This window comes from Pristiophorus japonicus, chromosome 6, assembly GCF_044704955.1.
Source record: "Pristiophorus japonicus isolate sPriJap1 chromosome 6, sPriJap1.hap1, whole genome shotgun sequence".
Lineage (NCBI taxonomy): Eukaryota > Metazoa > Chordata > Chondrichthyes > Pristiophoridae > Pristiophorus > Pristiophorus japonicus.
Genome location: NC_091982.1, coordinates 206678668 through 206703567, shown reverse-complemented (window position 1 = coordinate 206703567; position 24900 = coordinate 206678668). Strand labels below are relative to the sequence as shown.

Below are 24900 nucleotides of genomic sequence, written 5' to 3'. Positions count from 1 at the left end.
TATTGGTCTTTACCACTGTAACTGCTTATTGCAAAAATATTAATCCCTGCAGGACATTCTGACAGTATTTGTATAGATTTCAGAGTTTTTATGCCAAATGGGTTAGTGTCTGTTTCTTTTGTACCGTGGACTAGGAAATCCTGCTTGACAAATCTTCTGGAATTTTTTGAGGATGTAACTAGTAGAGTGGACAAGGGAGAACCAGTGGATGTGGTGTATTTGGACTTTCAAAAGGCTTTTGACAAGGTCCCACACAAGAGATTGGTGTGCAAAATTAAAGCACATGGTATTGGGGATAATTTACTGATGTGGATAGAGAACTGGTTGGCAGACAGGAAGCAGAGAGTCGGGATAAATAGGTCCTTTTCAGAATAGCAGGCAGTGACGAGTGGAGTGCCACAGGGCTCAGTGCTGCGACCCCAGCTCGTTACAATATACATTAATGATTTGGATGAGGGAATTGAGTGTAATATCTCCAAGTTTGCAGATGACACTCAGCTGGTGTGAACTGTGAGGAGGACGCTAAAAGGCTGCAGAGTGACTTGGACAGGTTAGGTGAGTGGGCAAACAAGTGGAAGATGCAGTATAATGTGGATAAATGTGAGGTTATCCACTTTGGGGGAAAAAAACACGAAGGCAGAATATTACCTGAATTATCTGAGGCAGATTAGGAAAAGGGGAGGTGCAACAAGACCTGGGTGTCATGGTACATCAGTCATTGAAAGTTGCCATGCAGGTACAGCAGGCAGTGAAGAAGGCAAATGGTATGTTGGCCTTCATAGCTAGGGGATTTGAGTATAGGAGCAGGGATGTCTTACTGCAGTTGTAAGGGCCTTAGTGAAGCCTCACCTGGAATATTGTGTTCAGTTTTGGTCTCCTAAGCTGAGGAAGGACGCTCTTGCTATTGAGGGAGTGCAGCGAAGGTTCACCAGACTGATTCCCGGGATGGCAGGACTGACATATGAGGAGAGATTGGATCAACTGGGCCTTTATTCACTGGAGTTTAGAAGGATGAGGGGGGTCTCATAGAACATATAAAATTCTGATGGGACAGGATGTTGGGGAAGTCCAGAACGAGGGGACATAGTCTAAGGATAAGGGGTAAGCCATTTAGGACTGAGATGAGGAGAAACTTCTTCACTCAGAGAGTTGTTAACCTGTGGAATTCCCTATCGCAGAGAGTCGTTGATGTCAGTTCATTGGATATATTCAAGAGGGAGATAGATATGGCCCTTACAGCTAAAGGGATCAAGGGGTATGGAGAGAAAGCATGAAAGGGGTACTGAGGTGAATATTCAGCCATGATCTTATTGAATGGTGGTGCAGGTTCGAAGGGCTGAATGGCCTACACCTGCACCTATTTTCTATGTTTCTATGTTTCTATGAGCCTAGGATATATGGGGGTTTGATGATGTGGCAGTCAGCCATTGGTGGTAGGCTGAAACTAGATATGGAAAAATTCTCCTGGTTCAGCCTCATACAATTGTTGTGAACTGGGCCATAGAAACATAGAAACATAGAAAATAGGTGCAGGAGTAGGCCATTCGACCCTTCGAGCCTGCGCCACCATTTGATAAGATCATGGCTGATCATTCCATAGTTACTCACTATACATTGTTTGGGTGATGGAATCTACCAGTCATCACTTCAATAACTAAGATAACGGACTAAAGAACTTCGATAATGGACGACATTCGCTCATGGCGTAGGAAGCTGAAATACATCCACACACTATTTTGCATCAGTATACATTATTTTAACATGGTTAGGCTGCAATTAGGGGGAAATCCACCCAGAACGTCATACACATCCAGTCTGGTGCCACAATGAGAAGGTTCGGAATGCAGGGTGCTGGGATTGGCTGGATTGTGCTTGTTGATCATTTAGATTCTATAAGGCTTTTTTGTCCACTGGGCTGGAATTTTGTGCCCAACCAGAAAATGTGTAAGATTGTGCTCTCACTGGCCCCAAGTTTCGTCCCGCGGCGAAAATGGTGCACCTCCGAGCTGGGCGCCTGTTTTTTGCGCTGAAAACTGCGCTTAAAAAAATCTCCGATATTCTCGAGCTCCTTGGAGCTCGATGTCTGCTTGGCGCGGCGCGCTCTTCGCAGCAGGGGGCGGAGCCTAACACTCGCGCTGATTTTCTAAGTAGCAGGGGGCGGGTACAATTTAAATTAGTCTTTGTGGTGCCGGCAACCCTGCGCGTGCGCGTTGGAGCGTGCGCGCATGCGCAGTCTCAAACAATCATTGGCACTCGTCCATTTTTAAAAGGACTGCAGAAAAAGTGAAGATTTGTTTCTTGGACCCCTGCAAAGGCTTGTAATTTAATTTTTTTGATATTTCTGTGTGTGAGGGAGTGATTTTAGCAGCACTGCTGAATAAATCACCTGCTGAAATCAGTGAGTTCAGCTTTTCACTGCTAAACTTGCAGAACCGGTGCTGCATTGGTGCATGCAAATTAAGGACTGTGTGTTTGGAGAAATAAGAGTGCCAATTCAACTTTGCAATGGATCAACGTCCACCATTGCATAATACGTGGTGTTGACAATGCAGCACCCATTCTGCAAATTTAAATATAAAACTGTCGATGTGGCTGCCTCTCCCTGTCCAAATGGCCTCAGTCCCCCTCACAGCTCGAAGGCTGCTGCTGTATCTTCGGCTGCCGTCAAGCCACTGACGCCACCCCTAAAGTGTGGCCAAATGGCCTCAAGCACCATAAAGAGCTGCGTGTGTCAGGGGTTGATTCTTCGGCTGCCGGCCAGCCACTGATGCCGTTGCTATCTCATGGCCGAATGGCCTCACGTCGGTCCACTGCTGATTCTTCGGCTGGCTGCCGGCCAGCCACTGACGCCGCTGCTATCCCATGGCCGAATGGCCTCAAGTCCGTCCGGGTGTTGCTTCTTCGCGGCCAGCCACAAAGAGAATGAAGGCCTGCCTCAAGCACCGCAGCTCAGCTCGAAGCTTGCTGCCACTGCCGTCGAGACACTGACGCCACACCCCTGCCTGTCTCCAATATGAAAGGCCTGCCTGAAGCACAGCAGCTCGAAGGTTGCTGCTATTTCACACAGGTAGGAACATGGTTTATTTAATCTTTTCTTTGCTTATAAATTTTTATTCAGGTTGGATTTATTTGTATAATATTTGTATAAGTATAACTAAGGATTGATTGTAGAATTTAATGACTTCCCTTCCCCCCCAGCCACCCCCCCCAACCCACCTCGTTCCCTACGCCTAATTTGTAACCTACGCCTGATTTTTGAAAGTGTAGACAAGGTTTTTTCGAGCGTACAAAAATCTTCACTTACTCTACTCTAAGTTAGTTTGGAGTAAGTTTTCACTGATGAAACTTTGAAAACAGGCGTAAGTGGCCGGACACGCCCCCTTTTGAAAAAAAAATCCTGTTCCAAAGTGAAACTGTTCTAACTGACTAGAACGGGAGCAAACTAAATGGCGAGAATTCCGATTTCTAAGATACTCCGTTCTATACCAGTTGCTCCTAAAAATCAGGAGCAACTGAGGCCGAAACTTGGGGCCACTGTTACTACTTCCTCAGCATTCTGCTGAGGTCATGGAGCCCCATTTGTGTAGGTGCAAGAGGGCGTGCATTTGGTTGATTTGTATTTGCTCTTTTTAAAATTAATTGCAGGTGAAAACTGTATGACTTGACTTGCAAATTAATCCTCAATCATCATCAGATAGGGTTCAATTGAGATCTCTCCCTGGGTATCCTTGCTGTATTAGTATTATTTGGGTACATTTTTAAAACAATACATTCTTAAACTTTGTTTAGTAGCAAACTGGTCCATAAAGGCATTGTTACTTACTGTTGTGTATTGTTCAACAACATTTTCTGGGGTTGGACCAAGAACCATATAAAAGTCTAGGATTCCTCCAATAGTACGATAGGTCAGAGCAGGGGTCGGTTGAAGTATTACATCTGAAGGAGAGTGATATATTTACTCAATCAGGTAATAAATATCACAGATAGCATAAAACTAGCAGTGATTATTGAGGTTAGTGTCCCGGATTACTAATTATTGTCATTAAGTAAATTTTCACCTTAAATACATGTATGAAGTATTTCCTTAGCATAGGTTATTGACTCATTATTTTAATATTTGCAACAAAGTTACTTTTATCCTGTATAGTTTAGCATATTTAGAAAAGTAAAGTTGATATACTCCAACATAGCAGTCATGCCAGGCGTAGGCTCAATTTTCCCCAAAGCATTTTTTTGGCGTAATTGAAGAGTTACGGCCAATTTTTTGGGGCCCAAGTACGCCAAAAAAACAATGTTGTCAGTTTCCCCATTGGATTTCTTCATTTTGGCATGGCCTAACCAGACCTTTAGTTTTGGGGGTGGAGCCTTGATCTACAGCAAAAAGACTGGGCTGCCATGGTAACCAGGAATACAATGCGAGCTGAGGCTGCTGAAGCATACAGCCAGCTCCCAACACATTAAAAGAATTGAAAAACACATAGCAGCAACCTGCCCGATCGCGGTTTCTCAGTCTCTCGGTATCTCTCTCTCTCTATGTGTTTTTCAATTCTTTCACTGTGTCCGGGCATCTGCTGCGCCACTTTATTTACCTGCTCTGATTTCATTAACGCCAGGAAAGGTTTTTCTGGATAGGCCACATGCGCTGGCCTAATCAGAACTGGAGTAACTCTCAGCTGGCCAAATTTCTCTAAATGGCTAGAAATGGCGCAGGTAGCTGGTTATGCCATCTTTGGCTGAAAAGAAAACTGACTTAAAAACATCGTAAATGAGTTACACTGGTGCAAATTGATTGGGGATACTGTGGTTTTTCAACTTAAGCCAAAAAGAGCAGCCTGCTCCATAAAATAGCGCAAATCACTCGGGAAAATTGAACCCAAGCGGCCCAACATTGCCCAACTCCTTTTTTCGGCGCACTGACCTGAAGCGTGCCAACTCTGCGCGCTGGAAAGGGTGCCAGAAGAAAGGGGCTCCATCCTGGCCGCTCTTCGGAGTCCCCGGAGTCCTGGCATGGCGTGAAGGCTGAAGGAGGGGGCAGAGCAACAGGCCAGCGCACAAAGCACTGCCGGCACCTGCGTGCATGCTCACTGAGAGCCGCGCACATGCTCCTGCCCTCCCAGCGCGGCCTGTGGGCTGTGAGCAGGACCCGATGCTCGCAGCCCCTATCCCTGGCCGAAGGGACGCCCGATCTCACTGCACCCTATCCCTGGCCGAGTAGACTCGCGCACCGGCCGGCCGGCCGGCCCGCTGAGTTCCCGGGCAGGTAAGGACTTTGCTTTTATTTTTTATTTACTGGCTGTGCTTGAAATTTTTGATTGCGGGGGAGGAGGAGAGTTTTTGCGGGTGGTGTGGGGAGGAGAGTTTTGGGATGGGGGAGGAAGAGAGATTTTTGTGGTGGGAGGAGGAGAGTTTTGGGAGTGGGGGGAGGAGGAGAGTTTTGGGAGTGGGGGGAGCAGGAGAGTTTTGGGAGTGGGGGGAGGAGGAGAGTTTTAGTGCCTTTCTCGGGCAGGCTTTAAAGATAAGGTAGGATTTACTTATTTTTTTATTGTATTTTAATGATTTGAGCTTTTCCTTAATGCTTGCTGCTTGGTTGTTGAGGTCCTCTCCAGTTCCCTTCCCTGCCCTAATGTCTGCTGAATGTGCGTGGCTTTTTCTTAACTTCCCGCAAGGTTTTTCAGAGCTGGCCACATACGCTGACCTACGTGGATTTGGAGTACGTTTTTGCTGGCCAAAGTGGCATAAATGGCCAAAACTGTTGTAAGTGTCTAGGAACGCGCCCTTTTGAAAGAAAAACTGACCTAAAAAAATTGTACCTAACTGACTTACTCTGGAGCAAATATTTGGGGGAAAATGGCATTTTCTAACTTACGCCAGAAAAAACAACTTACTCCAAAAAAATTGATGCAAGTCATGGCCAATGTTGGGCCCTATATTACTAACGCTTTAATTATAATGTGATTTGCGGCACATGATTGATAATATCCATATATTGGGCCCAAGTTTCGGGCCGCGCCTAGAACGGTGCAGCCCCGACCTGGACGCCCGTTTTTCGCACCACAAAGTGCGCCTAAAAAAATCTTACAGATTCTCCAGCTCCCTGCTGGTCCTCCTGAGTCAGGCGCGGCGCAGCACGAGCAGTTGGGGGTGGAGCTAGGTCCCTGCGCTGAAACCAGTGCCGGGACCTCTGCACATGCGCGCTACAATGGGCGTGCATGTGCAGTAGCTCCAAGCGCCCAAAACTGTGTGGGAGGGGCCCGAAGCATGCAGCCCCTAGCCCTGGCCGAATGGCCTCACTGGGGCTGCGTGCATAAGGCTGCCTCCCACGCCCAGCTCCTGCTTCCTCCCGACCCGACCCGACTCCCGCTTCCCCGCCCTCACCCCCCCCGGACCGGACCCGACCCGACTCCCGCTTCCCCCCCGCACACCCCGCCCCCGGACCGGACCCAACCCACGCTCCACCCTCCCCCCCCCCACTCAACCTGACCTCCCTCCCCCCCGACCCGAACCGAACCGACCTCCCTCCCACCACTCCCCCCACCCCGACCCGACCCGCGCTCCCGAACCCCCCCCCGCCACCCAGACCGGACCTGACCTGACCCAACCCGACCCGCGCTCCCCCCCACCCCCACCCGACCTGACCTCCCTCTCCCTCCGACCCGAACTGAATCGACCTCCCTCCGCCCCCCCGACCCGACCCACGCTCCCCTTCTCCTCCTCACCCCCCTTTCCCCTTCTCCTCATCAATTCCCTTCCCCTTCTCCCCCTCCCCCCTTCCCCTTCTCCTCCTCCCCCCGTCCCCTTCTCCTCCTCCTCCTCCCCCTCCCCTTCTCCTCCCCCCTTCTCCTCTCCCTCCCTTCCCTCCCCCTTCTCCCCCTTCCCTCCCCCTTCTCCCCATCCCTCCCTCCCCATCCCTCCCCCTTCCCCCCACCTCTCTCCCTCTACCCCCCTCCTCCCCCTCCCTTCGCTGTCAGAAACACAGACACTGACAGACAGAGTGAGAGACACACACAGATAGACAGACAGAGAGATAGAGATACTGACAGAGACACACTGGGGGGGGGCAACCCAGCACGCTGTTGGAGGGCTCCCGGTGCTGCAGTCGGTAAGTAGAAAATGTTTTATTTATTGATTTTTAAAAAAAATATTTCTTATTAATTTTTTTGATTGATTTATTGGTTGATTTATTGATGTTTTTATAATTTATTATTGATGATGGCTCTTTATTTGTAAAACTGAAGTGTTTAATGTTTTTAAACTTCCCTTTAAACCCCCCCCCACCCCCGCATTCCCGACGCCTGATTTGTAACCTACGTCTGATTTTTTAAAGTGTAGACAAGGTTTTTTCGAGCGTACAAAAATCTTCACTTACTCCATTCTAAGTTAGTTTGGAGTAAGTTTTCACTGCCGAAACTTTGAAAACAGGCTTAAGTGGCCGGACACGCCCCCTTTTGAAAAAAAAAATATCTGTTCCAAAGTGAAACTGTTCTAACTGACTAGAACTGGAGCAAACTAAATGCCAAGAATGTGAATTTCTAAGATACTCCGTTCTACACCAGTTGCTCCAAAAAATCAGGAGCAACTGAGGCCGAAACTTGGGCCCATTACTACTGTGACCATCTAAAAAGATTAGGAGAGCAGTAAACTATAGACTGTTGGTTTGTATTCAGTGAACTCTTTGATTTTGGAGACACTAAATATTGGTGTAAAAATTCCAGAGTCTTCATTTTTGAGGGTTGAAGTTCCGTTTGCTGTCTGATTCAAATGTGTGAGCCAAATGCACTGGTTAATATATTTGTGTCAAATTCTTGATTTCACTGTTTTAATGTCATTAACCTGTTTTAGATTAACAACTTAATTAAAATAGGTGAATGCATTAAAAAGTGTACTCCACAGACTGTGAGCAAACCAGTATTTCATTACTTTATTTTGCCTTTCATTGGGATTCAGTGCAATTTAAGATAAATGCAGATTTTTAAGTTTTTGGATCTTTTACCTTCTGATATCATCAGTTGTAACCTCCCTAATTCTTTGGATTTCACATCAGTTTGTAGCAATTATCTTTGATATTTGTATTGTTTACTTTAATATCTATAAAAATCAGATTGTACATTAAGGCAGAATCAAAGCCACCACGGTCCAAATGGGCCTTGCGATCACAACATGATTTAATAATATTTATTGCTACATTACAGCAGTGACTACACTTTGGGATGTCCGATGGTCGTGAAAGGCGCTGTCTTTCTTTCTTTTTGATAATGGCAAGATTAATTGATCTATCATCAATCCTTTACTAACACATCTTTATTATATTTAAGACACAAAACTTAATTTAATAAAATGTGATTAATCCTTTGCTTATTGGAAATCCTTATACTTTCAAAATATGCTTGTATCATAGAAAAGCTACAAAAAATAATTTAAAATAAAGATTAGTATTTAAAATGTGCATGTACCCTCAGAATTTCATTGATATTCTTAAAATAAAATTTGACTAGAATTTTAAAAAGAAAGACTTGCATTTATGTACCACCTTTCATGACCTCAGGACATCCCAAAGTGCTTTACAGCCAATGAAGTACTTTGTTGAAGTGTAGTCACTGTTGTAATGTAGGAAACGTGGCAGCCAGTTTTCGCACAGCAAGCTCCCACAAACAGCAATGTGATACTGACCAGATAATCTGTGTTAGTGATGTTGATTGAGGAATAATTATTGGCCAGGATAACTCCCCTGCTCTTCTTCGAAATAGTGCCTTGGGATTTTTACCTCAGAGGGCAGATGGGGCCTCAGGTTATTGTCTCATCTGAAAGACGCCACCTCTGACAGTGCAGTAGTCCCTCAGTACTGCATTGCAGTGTCAGCCGAGATTTTTGTGCTCAAGACTCTGGAGTAGGACTTGAGCCCACAACCTTCTGACAGAGATGAGAGTGCTACCAACTGAGCCGCAGCTGACAATTTAATGCAAAAAAAGGACCTCAAAATGATTAACATGTTTCTTTCAAAAGATGGTACATAAAATAACACTTTAACTTACCCATTGCATTACTGTTCAACAGTAGTACACCATGGGCTTTGATATTCTCTTCAAGACCCATATAAAAGGGATGGCTCCCATAGCAGTTCATTTTATACTGTGAACATATATTAAAGAGAAGATTAGAAAAAAACTCTTTACATGGGCCCTGATTAGAATGTAAAAATTCTACCACAAACTTTTGTTAAACTAGAGTCCATGGCCGATAAATTTGTCCATGTAGAGGCTGTTTTTAGAGTGCTAATGGCCCTATTAAGTCCCCAATATGGCAGGCAGGAAGCATGTACACATTTCTGTCCAGAAGTGTGTTACCCGCCATATTGGTGAGGGGAAGAAACTAGATGTATAAGCCCCACGCCTGAAACTGGAGTAATGCCCTTTGCATATGCAAATAAGGTTGGTCTGCCCGAGGCAGCCCATGTCAGTTGTACACGGTGAAACCAGATCTTGGTGACTGTGACAAAGGCAAACTATCCCTCCTCGTCCTTCTTGACTTGTCTGCAGCCTCCATCCTTCTCTAACGCCTCTCCATTGTTGTCCAGTTGGGTGGGACGGTACTTGCCTGGTTCCATTCTTATCTATCTAATCGTAGCCAGAGAATCACCTACAATGGCTTCTCTTTCTGCTCCCAAATCGTTACCTCTGGTGTCCTCCAAAGGTCTATCCCTGGCCCCCTCCTATTTCTCATGTTGCCCCTTGATGATATCATCCAGAAACGTAGCGTCAGTTTCCACATGTACGCTAATGACACCCAGCTCTACCTCACTACCACTTCTCTTGACCCCTCCACAGTCTCTAAATTGTCATACTGCTTGTCCATCATCCAGTTCTGGATGAGCAGAAATTTTCTCCATTTGAATATTGGAAAGACCAAAATTATTGTTTTCGGTCCCCGCCACAAACTCCGTTCCCTAGCCACTGACTCCATCCCTCTTCCCAACTCCTGTCCGAGGCTGAACCAGACTACTCACAACCTTGGTGCCATAGTTGACCCTGAAATGAGCTTTCAACCACATATCTCCAGCATAACTAAGACCGCGTATTTTCACCTCCATAGCATCACCCGTCTCCACCCTTGCCTCAGCTCATCTGCTGTTGAAGCCCTCATTCATGCCTTTGTTACCTCTAGACTTGACTATTGCAACACACTCCTGGCTGGCCTTCCACATTCTACTCTATGTAAATTAGAGGTGAACCAAAATTTGGCTGCATGTGTCCAAACTCGTAAAAAAGTCATGCTTACCCATCACCCCTTTGCTCGCTGACCTACATTGGCTTCCGGTTAAGCAATACCTCAATTTCAAAATTCTCATTCTTATTTTCAAATCCCTCCATGGCCTCGCCCCTTTCTACCTCTGTAATCTCCTCCAGCCCCACCACCCTCAAGATCTCTGTGCTCCTCTAATTCTGCCCTGCTGAGCATCCCTGATTGTAATCGCTCAACCATTGATGACCGTGCCTTTTGTTGCCTAGGCCCCAAGCTCTGGAACTCCCTACCTAAACCTCTCCACCACTCTACCTCTCTTTCCTCCTTCAAGATGCTTCTTGAAACATACCTCTTTGACCAAGCTTTTGATCACCTGTGCTAATTTCTACTTATGCGGCTCAGTGTCAAATTTATATCGCATAATAATCCTGTCAAGCGCCTTGGGACATTTCACGATGTTAAAGGCGCTATATAAATACAAGTTGTTGTTGTTGTAACAACCTGCTAACAAAAAGATTATTTTTTCAAACTTACTTACCTGAACATAGAGCCGGGAGGAGCAAACATTTAAAGAACAAGAACACAAGTTGTCAACCCCCCCACCTAATCTGCTTAACTCACCCTGACACAGCATCTGAAATCCTAACCCCCGGCCTTCAATCCTCACCCTGGCCTGCTAATTCCCCCTTCCCTATGACCAGGGAGGCATAGAGTGAGAGGACTCTAGGATTCTCCAGAATTGCAAACTTCCCCAAGGTGCAGGGAGCAATAGACTGTACGCACATCGCGATGCGGGCACCTTTTCAGGATAAAGAGATTTTCAGGAACTGCAAGGGATTCCACTCCCTGAATGTCCAACTGGTTGTTGACCACCAGCAAATTATACTGGCAATGACTGCTCAATTTCCAGGCAGCATTCATGATGCTCACATCCTGTGTGAGAGCACTGTATCTGACTTGTTTCACAATCAGCCACAAGGTCAATGCTGGATGCTTGGTGACAAAGGATATGGCCTCGCCACCTGGCTGATGACCTCACTGCCTGACACCCACACCAAAGCCGAGAGGCGATACAACCAGAGCCACAGAGCAACTCGCAATATCATGGAGACAACTATTGGAGTGCTGAAGCAGCACTTTAGATGCCTGGACCACTCAGGAGGCGCGCTCCAATACCACCCTGAGCAGGTAGCTCAATTCATGGTGGTGTGCTTAATGCAGCACAATTTGGTTATCAGGAGGGGACAAGAATTGCCTGATGAGTCTGACAGTCCAGCTCACCAGACAGAGGAAGAGGAGGATGAGGAGGAGGATGCTGACATCGGCCCAGACAATCAGCTGATGCTGATGCCATGCCCCCGCCCCCCCCTGTAGACCACATGAAAGGGCCTGTGGTGGCATGATAGCTGCAAGAGCCTTACATCAGGAGCTCATCAATGATCGCTTTGCCTGAAAGAACGTTGGTGTTATTTACAAGGCTGACACACCCCTGCTGGGTGTGCAGGTCATATATCAATGGTGGGCATCATCTTGGTCACAGTTAAAGTTTAAGTTGATTGAAGTTAAGTGTAATTATACCCTTTGAGGTTAAGGAATCATCAGTGTGTAATGATGCAGCTATCTGAGCCAATGCGCTACAAGGTTTTGTTAAATAAAAAACATTTAAACTGAATATTAGTCTGAAAACATCAGTATTTCTGTAAAAACCAACCTTTCCCCTCCCCCCCGCTTCTCCTCCCCACCTCTACCCCTTCTCCTTTCCCTCCTGACTCCAAGCCGCCTGGCCAAGGAGCTCCTCAGGTGATGCTTCGTGGGGGGGGGGACGATGGGGGGGAGGGGGAGAGGGGGGCAGTGACGGCCAAAATGCTGCTTGGACAGATACAGAAAGGATGGTCCTGAGGTGGAAACGTGCTCCAAGCCAGAAGCAAGATGTTGCTGCTGGCTCTCATGTGTCGTTGGCAATGGGGGTGCGGCACCTTGGGGTGCAGTGTCGCGCTCCGGGACCACTGGGAGCCCTCTGCCACCAGTGTTCCTGGCTACCAGCTCCAGGGCCTCCTCCATCCTTTCCATGTTATATCTTATTTGTCGGACAAAAACTCAGTGCCAACTATGTTCTTGGTGCTTAGTAGGCATTTTGCTGCTGCTGAATTTCCCTTGTGCTTCCCACAACAGCCAAACAAACCCACACCAGAGCCACACACGCTTTCAGTGCCTCTGAGCTCCCTCCTCTTTGCCTCCTTTTCATGATGACCCTTGACCTCCTAAATCGCGAGAATCGAGCGTTGCCACGCCGTTGTTAAGGACGGCAGAAGGTAAAAAAAAATTAACGCTGTCACCCTTTTCATATCGCTCGTGGTAACGCCCATTTTTAAAAATGGAGACTAGGTATTTTGAGAGTGGGTGAGAAGCCGGCAATCTGACAACCCTTTTTTACCGTCCACGCTGGAAATAATGCCCATTTTTGGGCGATAAGCACAAAAGTGGAGGTTCGAGCCCAAAGAATCTGCAAAGGGATATAGACAGGCTAAGTGAGTGGGCAAATATTTGGCAGATGGAGCATAATGTGTGAGGTTATCCACTTTAACAGGCAAAATAAAAACATTATTATTTAAATGGAGAGAGATTACAAAATGCTGCAGTACAGAGGGACCTAGGTGTCCTTGTGCATGAAACATAATATGTCAGCATGCAGGTACAGCAAATAATCAGGAATGCAAATGGAATGTTGGCCTTTATTGCAAGGTGTATAGAGTATAAAAGCAGGGAAGACCTGCTACATCTATGAGGGGTATTGGTGAGGCCACACCTAGAGTACTGCGTACCGTTTTGATCTCCTTATTTAAGGAGGGATATACTTGTATTGGATGTAGTTCAAAGAAGGTTCTCTAGGTTGAATCCTGAAATGAAGGGGTTGATTTATGAAGAAAGGTTGAGCAGGTTGGGCCTAACTCATTGGAGTTTAGAAGAATGAGAGGTGATCTTATTGAAACATATAAGATACTGAGGGGGTCGACAAGGTAGATGCCAAGAGGATGTTTCCCCTCGTGGGGGAATCTAGAACTCAGGGGCATAGCTTAAGAATAAGGGGGCGTCCAATTAGTACTGAGATGAGGGGGAATTTCTTCTCTCAAGAATCTGTGGAATTCTATGTCCAGAGAGCTATGGAGGCTGGGTCATTGAATATATTTAAGGTGGAGATAGACAGACTTTGAAGAACAAGGGAGTGAAGGCTTATGGGGAGCTGAACCCAGGATCAAATCAGCCATTATCTTATTAAATGGCAGAGCAGGCTGGAAGGGCCAATGGTCTACTCCTGCTTCTAGTTCTTATGTTGTTCTGTTCTCTATGTAAAATCCAATCTAGTCTAAATTGGGTGCTTCCTCTCATTGGCGGCAATCAATAACATCTATCAAAGAATCACCGATAAAGTTTCTTTCAGCGTGTTCATAGATGTCCTTTATACAGTAACTATTTTACTACTGATAGCAATAATAATCTTATTCTCACACATAGATTTACTTATCACATTATATTTATTTTAATAAGCCATTTGCCATTTGTTTACTGGCAGTAAAATCAATTCAATGAAGGTTTTGTTTCTAGTGAAGACAGGATATTATAATTGTCCAGTAGGGAGAACCAAAGTGCAATGAGCATGAGATTCTATTAGAGTATGATGCTATCTGAGCTCTACAGATGAATCACATGCTCAGTGCACATACTGATCACAATAGCTCATCCCTCACTGTCTTCCTGTGACCTGAGAAGAATTTAGATGGCTGCCAGTTAAAACAAGAAAATGATTCCACAATCGCAGAGGGACGTTTCCAATAACACCAAACCCAGAATCATTTATTGTGTTTCCATGAGTTTGTGGGGATGGGAGTTAAGTTGATGTTTCCTAATGTCAGTGCATTTCTGATCTGAGATTAGATCAAATATTTTCACTGCAGTAAATACATCAACTGAAATCCACTGCTGTCACATGAATTGTCTACAATCTAAAATCAATCCTTTCCACATAGTTTTTATTCATTCTCATTGCTGTTAAAATCTATTTGGCTGGTGTTTTCTTAAATATTTCTGCATTCTTTTGCCTCCAAATTGCTCATTGCATCCAATTCTTCCAGGATTGATAACATTGATTTTTTTTTTCTCTCCACTCCACCAACTCCATTTGTCATCTTATTCCACTTTAAAACATCTTCAAAGCAGTCACCTTGGTCACAGATGCTGGAAGATTGTAACATTCGTGCTCTTTCTTAGGAATGCAGTATAATGTGCTAAAGCTTCACTTTTTATTAGCAACCCCATATTTATTTTTGCATTGTGATTTGTGAGATAGAAAAACTTCTGCACTGCCCAAGTACAACACAAACAATATTGGAGAAAATTACTAATGAAGGTAAATTACTAAACAATATGTTGAAAATTAGATACAAAAAGCAAGCTAAATGCTGCTTCTTGTTTGCCACTACGTATGCCACACTACTAATGGGGGAAGAGGGGAACTGAGCCAGCAAGGTTACCTACAGCTGTATTCTTTGCTGCTACTATTGCCTTCCTTGTGATAAAAACACAGGTAGGTTTTATTAGCAGAAGAATAAAATCTTGAATGTACTTTTCAAAATAGTTTTCTGCTGTGCACTTTATATAAGATTCAATCTTCCTGATGTCAACGTAACCAGATGAACAATTAACATACTGGTATGACTTTTCTTTGTCAACTATTTTAAGGGAGATCTTAATCTATTTAAAATAGCCAAGTTGAACATTTTTGGACTTTTACCTATTTGGCCTGGAAGGGGATGTTGTTTAAATTGCTTGGGTTAAAATAGCAAATGGTGGAATGTCATCCAAAGCATTAATCTGCTAACAATAATATCTCGGCTCCTGTGATTGAAATGTATTTGTGTGAATGCAATTATTGTCAATAAATAGCAGTTTATTTTATATCAATAGTGCTCTATATTCCATTCCAGAAACAGCGATCAAAGTTGAGATCATTGCTCTGGCACAAATAACTTTTGAATCAGAATGGAGGCTGCTATTTCTGTATGCGCCTGCATTCTACCATCAAGCAGAAGAACATTCATATCAGTCAGTTGCTTCACAATTTTGCAGACAACATTCCTGGATAGGAGAGATAAAGAGTTACAGTAAATCAAGCCTCTGTGATTTATGTGTGAATGGGTTCTGTTATTCTTCACTGTAAAACTTCTAGCAATTGTAATCACTTTGACTTACAACGTTGAATCCCGTGTTTGAAATGTAGCTTGGGTAATTCAATTTTTCACAGCACTTGATGTTAGTAATAAAACACAATAAGTCACAACTGAGGAAATAACTTTCTAAACTTACACCAGGCGGCTGATCTTTGGCAAACATTCCCCAAGTATTCCAGTTCAGATCATGTTTGAATCCGCGATGTTCAGTTTCTCCAAAACCATAAATATTTTTCGAAGGGAGTCGGGTTGTAATTTGTATGAATTGATCGGCAAATGTGAAACCAGGCACTTGGGAATTCCAACTGTGAGAAAATAAAGAAGCACTAAATTCTTAGTATTTTGCATTTAATTTAACCAACGACAATCTGAAAATAAATTTGTTATAATTTGAACAAAATTAGATAGAATTCTAATCTGGCATAGACTACTATTAGACTAAATTCTCACATTACAACAGTGACTACACTCCAAAAGTACTTCATTGGCTGTAAAGCACTTTGGTGTTGTGAAAGGCGCTATATAAATGCAAGTCTTTCTTTATTATTAGGTGCAAATTCTTAAAAAGTTCACACAAAAAGACAATTAATATGTAGGTAGGGAAAGAAAAATTATCAGTGTGCATAATCCAGAGCAATTCAATATGACAAAATCATGCAATTAGATGGTAAAATAGTAGGAATATGTTGTGGTATATCTAATGCAAAGAAGGAGAGCTAATTATTTCAAATAGAAGATTACAGATGACTTTTCTGTGTCCATGTCAGTAGTAAGATACCTCACCTCTGGCAATGCTTATCAGAAAATAAAGGATGTGCTGTCGCAATCTTCTGACTTCCTCTAGCAGTGGGTGAGATATCTTGCTTCTGGCACACAAGGAACATTGAATCTGTGTAGTCTAACTCTCTAGTAATAATTGTGCAGAGCTCATCAGGCAGCAATTAATGCATTTGAAAATTCTTGCCTTTTTCTTGAGAATATTGGAATAGCAGAAAAACAGTTGGGTATGGATAATGTACATGTTCAGAATCTGAATCATAATGATATAGCAATTACAAAAGCAACATCTTGCATTTATAAAGTGACTTTAACATAGAAAAATGTCCCAAAGTTGCTTCAGAGCAGTATAAGCAGACAAAACATCAAAACCGAGCCAATGATGGAGATATTAGGAGGGTTGACTAAAAACTTGGTCAAAGAGGTGGATTTTAAGGAGGACCTTAAAGGAGGAGAAATTTAGGGAGAAATTCCAGAGGTTAGAGCTTAGACTACTGAAGACTTGGTTGTCAATGGCGGGGCACGAAGAGTGGGGGGTGCACATGGAGCTAGCCTCAGAGAAACATAGAGTTCTTGGAGGGTTGTAGAGCTAGAGAAGACTATAGAGATAGGGAAAGGAGATCCATGAAGAGACGTAACCACATTTATGAGAATTTTGAATTTGAAGTGTTGGGGGATAGGCAGTCAATGTAGGTCATTGATCACAGAGTAATGGATGAGTGGGACTTGTTGCGAGTTAGGATACAGGCAGCAGAGTTCAGGATGAGCTGAAATTTCTGGAAGTTGGAGGATGGGCTGTCGGCCAGGGGATCATTAGAATACTCGAGTCTGGATGAGGTTTCAGCAGCACATGGCTGAGGCAGAGGCGGAGACGGCCGATGTTACAGAGGTGGAAGTAGATGATCTTTGTGATGGAGTGAATATGGGTTAGAAGCTCAGCTTGATGTCAAATAGGATGCCGAGATTGAGAACAGTCTGGCTCAACCTGAGACAGTAGCCAGGGAGGGGGATAGAATTGGTAGTGAGGGTACATAATTTGAGGCGGGGATCAAAGACAATGGCTTCAATCTTCCCAGTATTTAACTGAGGACCTTATTTCACTACTACCACAATCATTCTAAAAGCGTTCAACAGATCGCGTAAAGACAATTTCTCAAGGAAGCCAAGAACAAATTATGCATTTATGACATTTTGGAAAAAATTAGAAACGAGCCTTTTTGGCTGGACTGAAAACTTCCGATGGCTGCCATTGATAACTACCTTCATTTTCTAACACATGTTTATGTTAAAAATATAATTGAAAACATTCAAAAAATTTTTTGTAAACATAATAATGCAATAACATTTTGCCTGGTAGCTCAAATTCAAAAAAAATCTATCGTTCTGTAAAGCTAGAGTTAGCTGTTCTGGATTTAGTTCATTGCTTTTTTTGGTATGACTTATTTTGCTGGAAGGATCATCTGCCATCATCAAACTTCACTGTGTTCAAGTGCCGCATTGATTACTTGTACCTCATTACCATTTGTGTAGGAGAATCTGAAAATTATTATCTGTACTGACTGTAAGAATAGGAACCAAATAATATTATAAAACCCACTACTTACAGGATTGTACCAGTACTCTTTCTTTTGACCTGGATCCCAAATGGATTATCGGTAAATACAACCTCGTAAAGTCTTGTAGAACCATCACCTAGTGTCGGCTTGGGAATGTTTAGTTGGATTGGAACTTTAAATCTTTTATTCGGTAGATCATAAATCTGGAGAACAATGGAATTTTGTCATTGATATTATTAGACACTAGCATTTAACAAATATTAGCTTGGCTATATTAATTGTGACCTGATCCATTTATTCAGGATGTAAAAGATTCTATGGCACTATTTGAAGGAGAGCAGGGATTTATCCCAGTGACCCGGCCATCATTCTTCCCTCTGCCAACAATATCGAAACAAAAAATATCAAAACAGAAAAAGATTAATTGACCATTTATTTCATTTGCTGTTTGTGGGATCTTGCTGTGTGCAGATGGCTTTTTAAAAAATTGTTCTCGGGCTGCAGGCGATGCTGGCAATGCCATATTTATTTGCCCTGTGAAGGTGGTGGTGGATCTATTCCTTGAACTGCTGCAGTCCTCATGACAGTGGTGCTAAAAATGGAGTTCCAGAATATTGATCCAGTGATGATAAAGGTCCAACTCAGAATGGTGCACGACTTGAAGGAGAACTAAGCGGTGATGGTGTTTTCATGACATTGCTACTCTTGTCCATCTTGGTAGTAAAAGTCACAGGAAAGGGAGGTGCTGTTAAAGTAATCTTGACAAGTTGCTAAAGTGCATCCTGTAGATCACCATACTGCAGCCACAGTGCATCAGTGATGGAGGAGGTAGAAATTGAGTCTGGTGGCAGAAGCACTGGCCAAGTGAACTGCTCTATCCTGGCTAGTGTCATGAGTGTTGTGGCTGCACCTGTCCATGTGAGTTGATGAATATTCTATCACTATTGGAGACTTGTTGATAATGTAGAGATCTCAAGGGATTAGGAGGTAAGCCATTTATTGCAGAGCACCAAGTCTCTGACTTACTGTTTTATAAGAACATAAGAATTGGGAACAGGAGTAGGCCATCTAGCCCCTCGAGCCTGCTCCACCATTCAACAAGATCATGGCTGATCTGACCGTGGACTCAGCTCCACTTACCCGCCCGCTCCCCATAACCCTTAATTCCCTTATTGGTTAAAAATCTATCTGTCTGTGATTTGAAGACATTCAATAAGCTAGCCTCAACTGCTTCCTTGGGCAGAGAAGTCCACAGATTCACAACCCTCTGGGAGAAGAAATTACTTCTCAACTCGGTTTTAAATTGGCTCCCCCATATTTTGAGGCTGTGCCCCCTAGTTCTAGTCTCCCCGACCAGTGGGAACAACCTCTCTGTCTCTATCTTGTTTATCCCTTTCATTATTTTAAATGTTTCTATAAGATCACCCCTCATCCTTCTGAACTCCAACGAGTAAAGACCCAGTCTACTCAATCTATCATCATAAGGTAAACCCCTCATCTCCGGAATCAGCCTAGTGAATCATCTCTGTACCCCCTCCAAAGCTAGTATATCCTTTCTTAAGTAAGGTGACCAAAACTGCACGCAGTACTCCAGGTGCCGCCTCACCAATACCCTGTACAGTTGCAGCAGGACCTCCCTGCTTTTGTACTCCATCCCTCTCGCAATGAAGGCCAACATTCCATTCGCCTTCCTGATTACCTGCTGCACCTGCAAACTAACTTTTTGGGATTCATGCTCAAGGACCCCCAGGTCTCTCTGCACCGCAGCATGTTGTAATTTCTCCCCATTCAAATAATATTCCCTTTTACTGTTTTTTTTTCCAAGGTGGATGAATTCACATTTTCCAACATTGTATTCCATCTGCCAAACCTTAGCCCATTCGCTTAACCGATCTAAATCTCTTTGTAGCCTCTCTGTGTCCTCTACACAACCCGCTTTCCCACTAATCTTTGTGTCATCTGCAAATTTTGTTGCATTACACTATGGTTTGGACAAGGCGAGTCCAGTTAAGCTTCTGATAACCCCCACAAGATGCTGATTTGGGTAATTTATTGATGTTGGTAGGTCAGTGGGAATGACTAATCTTTTGCTTTTCAAGATGGTAAATGTCTGGCACTTATAATTGCATGAATGTTACCTGCTATTTGTCAACCCAAGCCTGGTTGTTATCCAGGTCCTTCTGGCATAGGCTGCTTCAGAGGAGTTGTGAATAGAGCTGAACACTGTGGAATCATCTGTGAACAACCTCACTCTTGACCCAATGATGGAGAGAAGGACATTGATGAAGCAGCTGAGGATGGTTGAGTCAAGAAACGTGCCTGGAGGAACTGCTGCAGTGTTCTCCTGGGAACGCAATGATTGGCATCTTCCTTTATTCAGGTCGAACTCCAACCATTGAAGGGTTTTCCCTTTGAGCTCAGTTTTGCCATGGCTTTTTGGAGCCATACTGGATTGAATGCTGCCTCGATGTCACAAAGTTAAAATGTTACAAAGTATTTACAGCACAGAAACAGGCCATTCGGCCAAAAGGTCCATGCCAGTGTTTATGCTCCACATGAGCCTCCTCCTATCCCATTTCATCTAACAACAACAACTTGTATTTATATAGCACCTTTAACTTAGTAAAATGTTCCGAGGCACTTCACAAGAGCGTTAACAAACAAAATTTGACACCGAGCCACATAAGGAGATATTAGGGCAGATGAATAAAAACTTGGTCAAAATTGTAGGTTTCAAGGAGTGTCTTAAAAGAAAGAGAGGTAGAAAGGCCGAGAGGTTTAGGGAGGGAAGGCAGCTGAAGGAACAGCCGTCAATGGTGGAGCAATTAAAATTAGGGATGCTCAAGAGGCCAGAATTGGAGGAGCGCAGATATCGTGGAGGGTTGTAGAGCTGGAGGAAATTACAGAGATAGGGAGCGGCAAGGCCATGGAGGGGTTTGAAAACAAGGATGAGACTTTTAAAATCGAAGCATTGCTTAACTGGGAGCTGATGAAGGTCAGCGAGCAGAAGGGTGATGGGTGAATGGGACTTGGTGCGTTAGGACATGGGTAGCAGAGTTTTGAATGAACTCAAGTTAATATAGGGTGGAAGATGGGAGGCCGACAGGAGTGCATTGGAATAGTCAAGTCTAGATGTAACAAAGTTATGGATGAGGACTTCAGCTGCAGGGGAGCTGAGGCAGGAGCGGACATGGGCGATGCCAAGAGGTGGCTATAGATGGTCATAGCAACAACTTGGATATGTGGTTGGAAGCTTATCTTGGAATCAAATCTCTCACCAAGGTTGCAAACTGTCTGGTTCAGCCTCAGACAGTTGTCAGTGGCTAGGGAACAGAGTTTGTGGCGGGGACTGAAAACAATGACTTCAGTCTCCCCATATTTAGTTGGAGGAAATTTATGCTCATCCAGTACTGGATGTTGGGCAAGCAGTCTGACAATTTAGTGGAGGACCGAGAAAGGTGGTGGTGAGGTGGAGCTGGATATCATCAGTGTACATATGGAAACTGACGCTGTGTTTTGGATGATGTCGCCGAATGGCATTCTGTAGATGAGAAATAGGAGGGGACCAAGGATAGATTCTTGGGAGTCACCAGAGGTAATGGTGCAGAAGCAGGAAGAGAATCCATTGCAGGTGATTCTCTAACTATGACTGGATAGATAAGAACAGAATCAGGCGAGTACAGTCCCACCCAGGTGGAGGAGGATGGTGTGGTCAACTGTGTCAAAGGCTGAAGACAGATCGCAAAGGATCTAACCCCTTCAATATATCCTTCTAATCCTTTCTCTCCCATGTGCTTATCTAGTTTTCCCTTGAATGCATCTATGCTATTCGCCTCAACTACTACCTGTGATAGCGAATTCTAACATTCTCTGGATAAATAAATTTCTCCTTAATGCCCTATTGCATTTATTCGTGACTATCGTATAATTATGGCCTGTAGTTCTGGTTTCGCCCACAAATGGAAACATCTTCTCTACATCCAGCCTATCAAACCCTTTCATAATCTTGAAGATCTCTATCAGGTCACTCCTCAGTCTTCTCTTTTCTAGAGAAAAGAGCACCAGCCTGTTTAATCTCTCCTGAGAGGGATAACCTCTCAGTTCTCGTATCATTCTAATAAACCTTTATTGCACCTTCTCCAGTACCTCTGTATCATTTTATAATATGGAGATCAGAACTGTTCACAGTACTCCAAGTGAGGTCTAACAAAGATTCTATACAAGTTTAGCATAACTTCTCTGCTTTTCAATTTTATCCCTCTAGAAATGAACCCAAGTGTATCTTTTGCCTTTTTATGGCCTTATTAACCTGTATTGCTACTTTAGTGATTTGTGTATCTGTACCCCCAGATCCCTCTGCTCATTTACCCCATTTAGACACTTAGGATGAGATATTGACCTGGTTTGCACATCCTGTTTGCATCTACAGGGGGCAGTAAGGGGTTACTGACTAGGCGCTGCAAAATCACTGACGCCCGCGAACTTCCCTGGAGGTTTTGCGCTGGTGCTAAAACTTACTGCTTCAATCTCTTGCATCCAGAGATCGTGACATCGCCCTGGATGCAATATTTGATCCCGTCCACTGCAGCATCGTCGAGCATCAACAACGGCAGCTGCAGGAGGCGTTGTCACCTCGACTGGTCACTTGGGGAGAGCTAATTAAAGGCAGTGGTGGTCAGGGAGGCAACATTTAATTATGTCCTCAGTGTGGTGTTTTGTTGGACCAGCAATTGCACAGCCCTGCACTCTCTTAGAGTGCTTGGTGTTGCATTGCGGGTATCGCAGGTGCCGTCGCCCAACATACACAGCCTTAGGATACAATCAACACAGCATTGGCCCTTCCTTTTAAGGGAGGGAAGGAATCTGTAAAACTAACAACGCTGCTCCGAACATCGCTCAGCGCTCTGCCAATACCATCCCTCTCACTCCCTTTAGCACTCTAAGGGAAGTGGTAGCACTTGTTTTATGACTCCACTTCCCTCTTGTAGCACTAAGATGGAAGTTCCCGACAGATTCAAATCTTTACCGCCCAGCAATACTTTTGCGCTCCCGCAAAAATTAGTGCCCCAAACGGAGCGCTATGCAATTTCTCGCCCTTATTTTCCAAGGAGTATGTGGCCTCCTCATTCTTCCTGACAAAATGTATTGCCTCAGACTTACCTGTATTGAAGTTCATTTGTCCATTACATGCCCATTCTGCAAGTTTATTAAAGTTTTTCCGTGTTTTGTCGCAGTTCTCCTCTGTATTAACCACATACCCCAATTTGATGTCATCCACAAAGTTTGAAATTGTACTTCTGAGTCCCAAGTCCAAATCGTTTATGTAAATGGTGAACAACCGTGGTCCCAGCACCGATCCTTGTGGAACATCAATTGCTAATTTGAGTAACTACCTTTAATCCCTACTCTCTGTTTTCTGCTTTGTAGCCAACTTGCTATCCATTCTGCTACTTGTCCCTGACTCCATATATTCTGACCTTAGTCATGTGTCTGCTATGTGGTACCTTATCGAAGACTTTTTGGAAATCCAAATATATTTATGTCTACTACAATAGTCTTATCTACCCTTTCTGCTATTTCTTCAAAGCATTCAATAAGGTTGGTCAAGCGTGATTTTCCCTTTTGAAATCCATGCTGACTATTCTTCTTTATATTTTCAGTTTCTGGATGCTTTTCTATTACATCTTTGATTAAGGATTCCATTATCTTTCCTACCACCAACATCCAGCTAATTGGTGTTTAGTTCCCTGGGCTTGTTCTATCTCCCTTTTTATATATAGGAATCTCATTAACTGTCCACCAATCATCTGGCACTTTTTCCTATTCTAATGAATTAATATAAATATGTAATACCTGTAGTGCCTTTGCAATCCCTTCTCTAACTTCTTTTAATATGCGGGGATGCAATAATCCGAACCAGGGTCTTATCCTCTCAAAGGTTGATTAGTTTATCAATTATCTCCCGCCTTTGTATATGAAATATCTTTGTATCCTTTATGTTGAGAGCAGGAACTCCCATATCTCCTTTAAACTCAAACTTCCTCACTGGTAGCTTTTTGAACATTATAAAATTAATTAAAAAATGTAGTTTCACTCATGACACAGTGTACATAAGAACATAAGAATTAGGAACAGGAGTAGGCCATCTAGCTCCTCGAGCCTGCTCCGCCATCTGCAGATGAAAGACTATTTTGAGACAGCTTACCATAGAGCCCTAGCATTGCTCCAGTAACCTTTCTCCAGGTAGGTGGGTTGGGGGCAGGAGGCCTCCGAGGCAGGTGGAAAACTCGCGAGGCAGAGCCTGATTTGCATGTGAGGTCTCGGTTGCAAGGCCGCAGCTAGCCAGATTGAGAGGGGTCAGTCTGGAGGAGGGATCGCGCAGAAAGGGGCCTTGGTTGGGGATCGGGGAGGATGGTCGGGGATCGACAGGGGCTCGGTCGGAGATCAGGAAGGGGGTCGGGGATCGCAGGGGTGGTTGGGGATCTGCGGGAAGGGTGTCGGCCGGAGATCCAGGATTGGAGTTGGCAGGGATCAGGGGGGCTGGAGGATCAGTGGGTTGATGGATCAGCTGTCATATTAGTGGTAGGGGGGAGAGAGGATCGGGGCCAGGCACTGGAGGGTTGTAGCCGGCCTCAGCACCATCGGTGGAGAGGAGGGGGAGGCCTCGTGGCGGGAATCGGAAGCCTGGGGGGGATGATCGGAGGCCTTATAAGAGTGTCTCCAGATCACTAGGCAGGGACCCTAGACTCAGGAAGGTAGGTATAAAACCACTTACCTCATGGATGCAGCAGTCCCCGCCTTGATTTAATTGCTGGGTTTCACGAATTGTGTGGACCCCATTCACAAGCAGTTAAATTCAAAATGGATGTTAAAAAGAAGGCTTTCAGCCTCATTAGAATATGAAATTGACATTCCACCCTGTGGGAACGGGTTGGTCACCCATCCTGCCCCATCCCGCTTCCATTAAAACCGGACGTGGGCGGGTTGGAAGCAGGATCAGATAAGGAATCCCATTTTTAACAATTTAACTGCCCTCACGCTCCAAACACACCCATTCCTTAGGGTAAAATTCCAGCCAAAGTAACAAGAAGGAACAACTTTATTAC

At 44.2% G+C, this 24900-nt stretch overlaps 1 protein-coding gene across 1 annotated transcript in view; it reads right to left on the bottom strand.

Moving 5' to 3' along the window:
* si (sucrase-isomaltase) overlaps window positions 1-24900 on the bottom strand; it is a 220702-nt gene that overhangs the window by 51884 nt on the left and 143918 nt on the right. The window contains exons 27-30 of the mRNA XM_070882329.1: window positions 17843-17997; window positions 15598-15766; window positions 9030-9126; window positions 3824-3936 (exon numbers count right to left, since the gene is read on the bottom strand). Of these exons, the coding sequence (XP_070738430.1) occupies window positions 3824-3936; window positions 9030-9126; window positions 15598-15766; window positions 17843-17997 (534 nt within the window). The remainder of the gene's footprint in view (window positions 1-3823; window positions 3937-9029; window positions 9127-15597; window positions 15767-17842; window positions 17998-24900) is intronic.